General features: G+C 45.6%; 1 protein-coding gene across 5 annotated transcripts in view; it reads left to right on the top strand.

The window, feature by feature from the left end:
- The window catches only part of CEP192 (centrosomal protein 192), a 223,014-nt gene that overhangs the window by 74,996 nt on the left and 135,965 nt on the right, over positions 1 to 12,053 (top strand). For 3 of the 5 annotated variants that reach the window (XM_075826454.1, XM_075826458.1, XM_075826459.1), the window contains one exon: positions 7,358 to 7,629. In XM_075826454.1, coding sequence (XP_075682569.1) covers positions 7,358 to 7,629 — 272 coding nt within the window. The remainder of the gene's footprint in view (positions 1 to 7,357; positions 7,630 to 12,053) is intronic. The other 2 variants (XM_075826456.1, XM_075826457.1) reach the window with 1 other exon arrangement.

Here is a 12,053-nt window from a genome sequence, read left to right on the forward strand (position 1 = left end):
CCATGTTCTGTCTTCAGTGCCTGAACTGCCGCTCATTAGTGCAGCGCCGGCCGCATCTCCTCAGCTTGGTCTGCTGATACAGCTTCCAAGCGATCCCTGAGTTTTTGCTCCCTTTTACGGGTTCCCGTCTCTTTGGACCTAGATTGGATGAAATGATCTCAGATGCCACATTTGACAAGACAATCCATCTTCCTCAAAGCATGGTCAAACTAACTACTCTAGCCAAAAGGTGTGTCCTCGTTTTCAGTCCTTTCTTGGGTTCTCCAACACCATGTCTCCCAGGCCAGTCTCACCAGGATCAGAAGGCCAAACCTTCCTTCAAAGCTTGCCAGGCTAAGCAACCCCAGTCCCACCTGCGATAAATGGAGCCGGCAAGGCCACTTCCATCTGAAGGAGGGTCCCCACTTGATTCACCTTGGGTGGAGGACAGGCTTCTGCACTTCAAGGACGTCTGGCACTCTCACACTTCAGACGCCTTGGTTCAGGAGGTGGTATCCTCCTGGATACAAGATACAATTTGCCAGCCTTCCTCCAGAGCATTTCTTTCAGTCTGCTGTTCGATAGTCCCCTCTCCAGGACTACAGCCTTTTTTTGGGGAATCGAATCATCAAGTATTCCGGGGGTTTCTATTCCAACCTTTTTGTCGTGCCCAAAAAGAATGGCTCGGTGCGGCCCATCCTGAACCTCCAACATCTCAACGCACATGTTCGTCATTTGAGGGAATTTTATTTTCTCAGTGTACATCAAGGACGTGTATCTGCTTAACCCCATTTGTCAAACTCCCCAGCGTTTTTGAACTTGGCAGATCGGGCTGCGGTCTCCTAAGGAATTGAGAGCCATTTTCCTGTGCCTGCTGCACTGGAAATTACCACTGTTAGGACACCCGGTCAATGTTCAAACAGACAATGCCGTGGCTTATCTAAATCACCAGGGCAGCACTTGCAGCATGACGTTAATGGCTGAGGTCGTGAAGATTCTGGCCTGGGCAGAAGCTCACATTTCGGCTATGACTGCAGTACACATTCGTGGGGTCGACAACTGTCTCACTAACTTTCTCGGTCGCGAATAGGTGGATCCTGAGGAGTTGTCTCTTCACAAGGAGGTATTCAACCAAATATGTCTCATGTAGGGCCACCCGCACGTGGACCTAATGGCCTTCAGATTCAATTGCCAGAACCCCCGCTTCATCTCCCAAGCAAGATTTTCGGAGGCTTGCGCCGTGGCACGACTTCAGTCTCCTGTATGTCGTCCCTCCTCCTGCTGCGGCTACTCTGACGGCTCAAGTCAGTGGGAATTCTTGCCATTCTGGTGGCCCCAGATTGGCTGTGCCGTTGTGGCTATGCGGATCATATGTCCCTGTTGGCAACGTCCCGTGGCGCTTGACTCTTCATCCAGAATTTCTCTCAGGGATCTCTACTCCACCAGAATTTGAGGTCGCTATGTTTAATGCCATGGTTGTTCAGATTGCAATTCTTAGAACTCGTGGTCTCAAAGTGCTTTTTCTCACTATGCTCAAAGCTAGGAAGCCTTCATTTGCTTATATCTACCGTCGTACCTAGAAGGCCTAACTTGGTGTGAGGATCGCAAGCTTCCCCTCTTGCACTTTGCGCTATTCAGAATTCTCTCCTTTTTGCGAGGTGGTCTGGGTTAGTGTTTGGCACTCGGCTCTCTGGGGCAGGTGTACACACTTTCCATCCTGTTCGGTCGACCGTTGGTATCTAAGGCTGATAAAGACTTTTTTGGGTGGGGTCGCTCATGAGGTTCCCTCTTGTTTTCTGCTGATCCCATTTTGGGATCCTAATATTGTTTTGTATGTCTTAGTCTATTCCCTTAACTTTTGCGACACACCTGCCTTCGTTTTCTGTCCTGGAAAGTTTTGTTTTTTTTCTGGTTCCGGTCTCAAAGTTCTCGGCTATTTTCTTTCGCCATTTTTGAATCTTCCTCAAGACAGGGTGGTGCTCTGCGCTGTGCCTTTATTTTTTGCCCAAGGTTTGTTTAGCCTCCCACCTAAATGAGGATATCCTACTGCTGTCTTTTTGTCCATCTCCCAGTCATCCGAGAGAGCGTTACCTCCACAACCTGGATGTTGTCAGACTTTTCTGTCACTGCTTCCTTCTGGAGGTAGGATTGCCTGTTCATATTCTCAGAGGGTCCCAGGAAGGGTTTCGCGGCCCCTGAGGCCACCATTGCTCGCTGGATTCGAATGATCGTTTGTGATGCTCATCGGGTTGGGGGGGGAATCGTTCCCCTTTTACGGTTATCCGCCCACTCTAGAGCGGTTGGAGCTTTCTGAGCCGTGCGCCATTTGGCTTCTGGCCTTTGCTTTTCAGTTGTGGAAGGCGATCATGTGGTCTTCTCTGCACACCTTTTACGTTTTACCAGGTGCACACCTTTGCTTTTGCAGACACTTCCTTAGGTTGCAAGGTCTTGCATGATTCTGCGAAATAGGTGACCATGTCAAGTGTTCTGTTCCCACACCTGGGGGCAACACTAGGACATCCCACGGTTTGTATCCCCAATGTAATGAACAAGAAAACAGGAATTTTTTTTAAGCACTCACCGTAAAATCCTTTAATCATTCAGTTCATTGGGGGACAAAGCCCCCACCCATTTGTCATGATTTTTCATTTCTCTCTCCTGTCTGTCATAATTATCTTAGCTTGTATCTGCTTCTCGTACACCTTGCGGACAGACTGAATAGCTCCGGGTCTGTGGGCAGGATATATCCTGTAGGAGGGGCCACTTTTTTTTCCTTGGCATCATGCCTCCTAGTAGCAACAGCATATATCCACTGTCTGTGTCCACCAACGAACTTGACGAGAAAATGATTCTTGCCTTCGGTGCTATGAGAATCCTGTCTTTGGATGAATCCACTACCCCCTCTCAGTAAGAAGCACCCTTGCGCCAGAGGCTAGTTTTTCCCAAACTATAGTGAGTTTGAGGAAGTCTTATGTAAGTAATAGACACCCTGACAGGCACATGATAGTTTTCAAAACGTACGAATATACTTTTTTTTCTTCCCAGAAGGCTTTCGTTTTCTAAATGGGCTGCCTATTTCACCATTCCAGCATCGCCTAGTGATTCGCTTGGACTCTCAAGCCAAGTCTGCCTTTCTAGTATCCAGTTCTGCCCTGCTTTTCAGCATTTGCCTTTTCCTGAGTTAGCAAGGCCTACCCGGTATGGGCAAAACCACTTCACTCTAGTATCTCGGAAGAAGCGCTGCAGGAGGATCTTGCTAATTTCTCTTCTCAGGTTATCCATAATTTGGAAAAATGTCAATGAAATAATTTCTGAATGTACTGGTGGTAACCGTTTTCAAATGCCTCATAACCGTATGCAACGTCAGCAGCCTTCTCTCTGTTCTCACAGTTTTCAGTACTCTCCTAATGTTTCCTCTGAGGGCATTCTCCTCCTCCTGAAGGTCAGACGAGATCAACAATTCCATGGACTCTAGATGCTCGTTGTTAAAGTTTAAGCCCACTTGGCAATAGCCTCCCAGGCTCAGTAACCTCTTATTCCGAGACCATTCGATGTCTGAGTGGGGGAACAACTTCTTTCCTTTCAGGGGATATGGTTTGCTCATGTGGATGACGCCTGGTTTTGTGAGGTGGTGTTCGGTATAGAAGAAAATTGATTTTTTTTTCCTTTCATTTCCACCTCGCATACTGGATTATGCTTGTTTTTTTTTTTTCTATGCTGTTCGTTCTTTTTTTCCTCCAGAAAGTGATCGTCCGAGTTCCTTGCTCCTGAGCGGTTTCAAGTATTCCACTCAACTTGTCAGTCCCCAAAAAGTATGGATCGGTCAGATCCGTTCTGGGTCTAAGGAGGCTAAACTGCTTTGCTCGGCACTGTTTAAGTCCTCGGATCCACCTGCCAGCATTTGTCTACGGTCCATGTGCCGGGAGTGGACAATTAGACTGCAGACTTCCTCAGTTGGGAATGGTCTCTTCCTCTGGAAATCTTCCTACAGATTTGGCAGAGCTGGCGCACCCAAGATGTGGATCTTCAGCTCAACCACAAGGTTTCAGCCTACATGCTAACGCCGTGATCATTTCTCGGAAGAGGTTCGCTCTTCTGTACTTCTTTCCTGTATTGTGTAGCGGGACGTCTATGGTGGCTCAACCCCTAAGAAGCCGCGATTGCTATTGAACGCAGCTTCTTAAAGGGGTTAGTCAGCAGGGTCACTGCGATTGGTCCCCGCTGAAGGAGCTGCAGCAACTGCTGTACGAGACAGCAGTTGTCACGGCTCCTGATATGTGGTGAGGACGGCCGAAATGTCCGTTCCCCCCCCCCCCCCCGTGATGTACTATTAGGTCATGGAGCTCGAACGATGCACGTACCATGACCTAATAGTACGTCAAGGAGCAGGAAGGGGTTAAGAAATAGAAATCTGCTGTTTTTGAATCCTTTGAGGGGTGCAGTTTTTAAAATGGGGTGATTTATGGGGACTTTACTAATTTGAGTCCCTCCAAGCCACTTCGGAACTGAACTGGTCCCTAAAAAAATAGGGTTTGGAAATTTTCATGAAAATGTGAGAAATTGCTGCTATAGTTATAATCCTTGTAACGTCCTACAAAAATAAAAGCACATTAAAAGAATGATGCCAACATAAAGTAGGCCTATGGGAAATGTTACAGTAAGTGTTTTGTGTGGTATTGCTATCTGTCTTACCAGCAGATACATTTAAAAAAAACCTGAGATCCCCCTCCCCCTAAAAAAGCTTTCTCATTATCTTAATGCTTTTCACAAACACTTAAAAAGGCTCTGTCTCCACATTATAAGTGCCCTATCTTCTACATAATATGATCAGCGCTGTAATGTAGATTACAGCAGTGTTATTTTATTTAGAAAAACGATCATTTTTGATGGAGTTATGACCTATATTAGCTTTATGCTAATGAGTTTCTTAATGGACAACTGGGCGTGTTTTACTATATGACCAAGTGGGCATTGTGGAGAGAGGTGTATGACGCTGACCAATCAGTGTCATACACTTCTCCCCATTCATTTACACAGCACATAGCGATATAGCTATATCGCTATGTGCAGCCACATAAACACACTATAACGTTACTGCAGTGTCCTGACCGTGAATATACATTACCTCCAGCCAGGACGGGATGTGTATTCAGAATCCTGATACTTCTGTAGTGTCTGTGGGATTTTTACAGCAAGGCAAGCGTAATCTCATTTTAAATGACAGGTTACATCGTAATCTCGCAAGATTACGCTTGCCTTGCTGTAAATATCACACAGACGCTACAGAAGTATCAGGATTCTGAATACACATCCCGTCCTGGCTGGAGGTAATGTTTTAATATATTATTTTTTTTTTTACACAATCATAAATAACGTTATACATTTGTTGTTAAGGTTGTAACGGTCGTGGCAATACCAAATATGTCTTATTTCATGTTTTGGGACTTATGTTTTAAAAAGTTTGTTTTGTAAAAAAAAAAATGTGTATTTGTATGTTTGTTTTGTTTTTACTTTTATTTTGTTTTATTTAACAATAAATGGTCTGCGGCATTCAAGGGGTTAACAGCGGAGAAAAGCGGATCGCGCATGGACACTGGCTGTCACACAGGATGAGAATGCTTGTCCTAATGCGCAAAGTATCCGCCGCTCAGGATGAGCATTCTCGTCCTGTGCCAGCAACCAGTTAAGGCTACGTTCACACGACCGTGGGAAACGTCCGTTATCAGAACAACGAAGTTCTTTTGGTGTATTCACACGGCCGGTTTTTAACGGCCTGTGACTACCAGCCGTCAAATGATAGGACATGTCCAATTTTTGGCCGTTTTCACGACCAGACGGCTCCCATAGAAGTCAATGGATCCGTTTTTTTCCGGCGTTTTTCAGGAATCAATCCGGTAAAAACTGATCCTAGCTGAGGAGTCCCTGCACACAGCGCTACTTTGAGCCCTGAGAAGCCCCTGAAAGCACTGTCCATATTAAGTCAGGGCTTTCAACTATTGAGTCTCCGGCAGGAGAAAAGCAAGATCTCTGGCCGTTTCTTGGGAAAGCCGTTGACTGTACCACCCCCTGCCTGTAGATAGCAACCCCCCCTCTGAAAAGAGTGCCACTGTAGCTCCCTGTATAAGTGGAAACCCCAGCTGCCAGACCCTGCTCTGGCTGGGGATTCCGCTCCTGGAGAAGCCCCCAGCGTCACTATCCATATATGGACAGTGACGACAAGGGGTTACTCCTGGATCGGAATCCCCAGCCAGAGGGCTGCCAACGGCAGGGGATTGTGCTCTTAGAGAGCCTCTAACTTCACTGTCCATATATGGACAGATGTCAGCTGCTCAGTCTATGAGTGGAATCCCCGGCCAAAGGGATTATGCTCCTACAGGGAGTTAGTGGTGATATCTACAGGGGGGGTGGCGCTATATACATGGGAACTGTGGCACTTTATGGGCACTAGCACTTAATATGTGGGAACTATGGTACTTCACTGTGGCACGATCTACAGTGGGCACTATGGTACTAGCTATAGTGGGCACTGGCACAATCTACAGTGGGCACTATGGTACTATGTGGGCACTATCTACAGTGGGCACTGTGGCACTATCTACAGGGACTTTTTGGCACGATCTACATGGGCACTGTGGTGTTTTCAGGGGGTTGGGATAAAAAAAAACCTGAATGAAATCCATCCTTTTTATATTTTTTAACGGCCATGAAAAACGGATGTCAAACTGCTATTAAAAAAAATATTTGTCCCAATCCCCTGAAAACACAGCAGTGTCCACATAGTGCCCATGTAGATAGTGCCATACCGCCTTACAGATAGCGCCACAGCCCCCAAACATGTAGATAGTGCCACTGTAGCTCCCATTAGGAGCTGAATCCCTGTTCAAAGCGTCTGCAACCTCTGGCCGGGGATTCAGCTCCTAGTGGCAGCTACTGTGGCGCGATCTACAAGGGTGGGGGTGATGTGATCTGCAATGGGGGGTGGTATTTACAGGGAGGTGTGGCTATATACTAGGAGTCCATACCCCCCCCCCCCCCAGAACTGCTGTTCCGTTCTGTATACATTTGTTCAGTACAGAACAGTAGTTCCATGGGGAAGCAGACAGAAGTTGCAGCTTGTCAGATGGTGACTGGGCAGAGCTTCCTCCTGCAGCACAGCACGACGGCGCCACAAAAGAATCCATTCAGTGATTTTGTTAAACAAAAACGTGAGAGCCCTTGAGGGTGAATTAATCAAATAAATGTAATTGCCCTGCCCTACTTAGATTTATGATTTAGTTGAGCTATATTGTTTACCATTAAGTTTGCTATTGTCAAACTTTGTTGTAGAGTAGGTGACCGTTATGCACACTGTTTACTATGAGTGCTTTAATCTTTCCAGGTGTTGAATCTGAAATTGGAGATGGAAACAGTGGAATAGTTGAAGGGCAAAAAAACTCTCAGACCTCGAAATCGCTGGTATGTGGAGCCGGTAGAAAACAGAACTGCATGATTTTGATACTTTTCCAAGTTGATAAAAAAAAAAAACACCCATCTTCTTTTCAGGTATCGGTTGACAGGATAGCCCCAGTTGGAAATAGTGAAACCTCAAAGGAATCCAAAGAAACGTTTTCTGAATTAGAAAAAAGTCAAAATTTTAACCACGATAAGCAAGTATGTAATGCATTACTATATTGCTTGGGATATTCTATTTTGGGTTCTATTGGTTTTATTTGATTATTTTTTGAAAATTGCAATCTTTGACATGATATAACCACATGTGGGTACACCGTCTAATACGCAGTCATAAAAAAACCAAAAATATATAAACTCGCTTGGGATGTCCTACAGCTTTATAATACAAACTCAACACGCTCCTGTTTCTTGTTAATATCATTGGTGGATGCAGCACCATGGGTACAGGCCCCTGCCACTAGAAAGCTGACATTAGGTAGGGAATTGCCTTGGTACCATTTCTACAGACATTGGCTTAAAGGGAATGTGTTGCCAGAAAAACATGTTTTTTTTTTAAAAATTAAACATTTAGTGTGTGGGTGATTAAACATGGTTCAAATTTTTTTTATTTTTTTCACGAGTCAGGAAATAGTCAGGAAATATTATAAATTAATTCTAATTTATAATACTACCCATTTTTGGTCACTAGATGGAGCTAGTTCCCAAAATTGCAGCATTGCAACATTGGGTTAAAAGCCCTCGCTCTAGTGAGCTCTCAGCATCCCCCCCTCCTTTATCCTGGCTAGTGCCGGGATAAACGAGGGGTTTGAAAGGTTTAACCTCCTACACTGTGTGTCGCCATTTTTTGAGGTAACCCACAGTGTAGTAGGTTTACATACAGTAGTAAACACACACAAACACTAACATACATTGAAATCTCTTACCTGCTCCTGCCGCCGCGGCTCCCTCCGGCCCGTCCGCTCCCTTTGCTGCCGCTGTTCCATGTGCACAAGTCCGGAAGCCGCGACCGGAAGTAGTAATATTACTGTCCGGCCGCGACTTCCGGTCCACAGGAAAATGGCGCCGGACGGCGCCAATTTCGAATAGGACTGTGTGGGAGCGGCGCATGCGCAGTTCCCACACAGACGCCGTACACGGCAGTCAATGGGACGGGAGCCGTTCGCAGTCCCTATGGGACTGTGGCTGCCGTACTCCATGTCTGTGTGTGTCGTTAATCGACACACACAGAAATGGAACAAAAAATGGCAGCCCCCATAGGGAAGAAAAAGTGTAAAAATAAGAAACAGTAAAACACAAACATACAAATGAAAATAAACGTTTTTATTAAAGCACTAACATCTTTAACATATAAAAGAATTATTTGTGATGACACTGTTCCTTTAATCGGTTATTAGCCTAGCGTCCATAGGAGGCAGACCTACTTGCCTTCCAGGTATTATCTGCTTTTATTGTTTTTAGTTTTATTTATTTAATCTAATCTTTAATTATTATTGGAATGCACGGCTAGTCAACCCCCTGCTGGGGCTGGGAAACCAGGCAGTTATCTGCACTGTACTTCCCTCAACACTGGTCACCTAATTTGTTGTTTGCATCCATAGCTGGAGTGGTAGTACCCCCACTTTTGAAAGGTTACTGAAGAGGCGACCCTGCGCGCACACACGACTTCAGAGGGTGATTACGGATATATCTTCCTGGTCCTCATTACTATCTTCCTCAGAATCTCTCAATCCCCTCCCCACCCTCTCCTACCATTCTAGTGACTGTCTAGGGTAATGAGGGTTATTTCTTTACTAGAGTAGGGAACTCTTTACTTGGAAGCATCAGTATCTACTTTTCAGGCCTCGCCTGGAGAGCTTGAACGAGCACAGACATCGCCACTTGTTCCTACGCTGCTGCCAGCCAGAATGCATAAATTCAGACTTTTCAGCGACCTAGGCTGTACACCTAGACAACCTTGGTCATGTGATCTTCCCCGGCTGTACTGGCTGCCTGAGATTTAGTCGACCTCTCCTAAAGGAGCTTCTATGGGACGGTTCCTTCTCTTTCCACAACTTTGCTTGAACAGGTCACTGCTCCTGCGGCAATATGTCAGGCGTTTTTCTGCTCGGGACCAGAGTACCTTTGCCTCCTCTACAGCCTCTGCTGGGTGCACAGCACCAGGGGTCTGGTAGGCTAGCCCGGTTAACTTTTTTTTTTTTTTTCTCCAGGAGTCACCCCTTTGCTGGCTAGGTGAGCTCCCCAGTAGTTGCTTTTCCCTTGAAATCATCTTGAGGATGACCCCATCAAGCAGCTGTCTTAGATGAGCATGGCTACAGCTATTCCTGTGACGAATGTAATAAGTTCACCTGTGCCCAGCCTACTTCATTTTGCCCACAGTGCCTGCAATCAGGAACTTCGCATGAAGCTCCTCCACCTCAGAATGTGTCGCCACCTAACTCGGCAAGTTCCTTTTCTCAGGCTCTAGCAGACATTTCCAGGCTCTCCCACACTATAGTTGTGTTAGGACAGCAAGCGTTCCAAATACTGGCCTAGATCAATACCCCTCCAGCCTATCCACTAGATACCACGTAGTTTGTCTCGTAGTAGGTCACATAAAACGAAAGAGTGAAAGGGACACGTTCTGCTTCTCCTCAGGTTCTTCCCAAGGTCCAGTAGGACCAGTACTGGAGAGGCTACTTCCCGACAGCATAAGTAGTTTTGCTATTAAAAATCCTCTCACTCAGAATTGGAACAAGACTCAGAGTTGATAGCTGCCATGCTGCTTTGGCAACCGGAGGCTTAACAAAGGCCACCTGTCTGCCAATTACGGAGGCCTTTTAGGCCCCGCCTGGAGGGAGAGCATAAAAGCCCTGTGATCGCAAAAAGAAGATGGCGTGGGCTCAGATGTCTGGATGCTTTTACGCCTTTTAACCCTTGTGAAAATTAAAAATATAAAAAATTTTGTGGAAAAAAATGTCGCTATTAATTTTTACGGCCTAATTCAAATAAATACTGCAAAATACCTGTGGGTCTAAATGTTCACTATACCCCTAGATAGATTCCTTAACTGTGTAGTTTCCCCAAATAGGGTCACTTTTAAAGGGGGTTCCTACAAGGGCTGGGCAAATATGACCTAAATCAAAATCACGATTAATTGAAAAAGTAACCTCGATCACGATTATTGAAAGATTTAGGCCACACCCATTTTTGCATGTCACACCCGATATTTGCATGCTACGCCATTTAATTAATATTTATCCCCTGTGCCTGCTGTATACTACTGTATATAATATAGGGATGTCACAATACCAGAATTTGGACTTTGATACTGATACTTTGTGTAGTATTGCGATTCTCGATACCAAAATGATACTTCCTTTTTCTGATGTGAGGCGTGTGGTTTAATCAACTCGAACCTCCATGTGCCTCACATTAATAGTAATTAACCACCATGTTTGTCAGTTATAATGGACAACATTGGCTTAAGGTATGAGGTACATGATGGGGTTAATTACTATTAGGCCAGATTCGCAGGAATGTGGAGAATCTCTGACGTGAAAAACCTGATGGTTTTCACGTCCAAGGTGCCCCGTGCGGGTTGCCTTGACTAGTCTATGGAGGGATCTGTGAAAACGGAACAAAATAGAATGTTCTATTTTTCAACAGACCCTTCACATAGTCCGTTTGAACAACAGCCGTGTGAACGGCTCCATTGAAGTACACTCGTCCGTGTGACTGCTGTTTTAACGGCTGTCACATGGACGTACTCTGCATTAATCTGAATTCGGCCTTAACCACATAGTGACCGTCAATACGCCTTTTCACGGCGGCCACTAACTTTATTCTGATGCATGCGCCTTTTCACGGCGCTCCATCAGAATAAATAAGCGGCGCCGTGATCAGTTTAAACTCCATGATCTCAGCTATCTTCGGTAGCTGAGGGCTTGGAGCAGCACTGCTCGAGCGGGTGGATCGAAAATCCGCCCGTTTAACCCTTTTTGATGAGGCGCTCAATAGCGAGCGCCACATCTAAGTTGTTTTGGAGGGGAGGAGGGGTTCCCTCTCACCCCTCCGTCACTCTGCATGCAATCGTAAGGTGCCAGTGGTTTCTATGGCAGCCGGGGGCCTAACAAAGGCCCCCAGGTCTGCCACTAGTTAATACCTAGTTAATGGCCTAGCAGGTGCCTGTCAGTTTTACACAAGTATTGCAGTGTATTATAAAAGCGATCAAACAATCGCATAGTTAAGTCCCCTAGTAGGACTAATAAAGTTGAACGTTTTGTTTTTTTTAGTAAAGTTAAAGAGGCTCTGTCACCAGATTTTGCAACCCCTATCTGCTATTGCAGCAGATAGGCGCTGCAATGTAGATTACAGTAACGTTTTTATTTTTAAAAAACGAGCATTTTTGGCCAAGTTATGACCATTTTTGTAATTATGCAAATGAGGCTTGCAAAAGTCCAAGTGGGTGTGTATTAGGTGCGTACATCGGGGCGTTTTTAATACTTTCACTAGCTGCACGCTGTGAAGAGAAGTAACATCCTCTTCTCTTCAGAACGCCCAGCTTGTGACAGTGCAGATCTGTGACGTCACTCACAGGTCCTGCATCGTGACGGCCACATCGGCAGCAGAGGCTACAGTTGATT

Source organism: Rhinoderma darwinii, chromosome 5 (assembly GCF_050947455.1).
Source record: "Rhinoderma darwinii isolate aRhiDar2 chromosome 5, aRhiDar2.hap1, whole genome shotgun sequence".
NCBI lineage: Eukaryota > Metazoa > Chordata > Amphibia > Anura > Rhinodermatidae > Rhinoderma > Rhinoderma darwinii.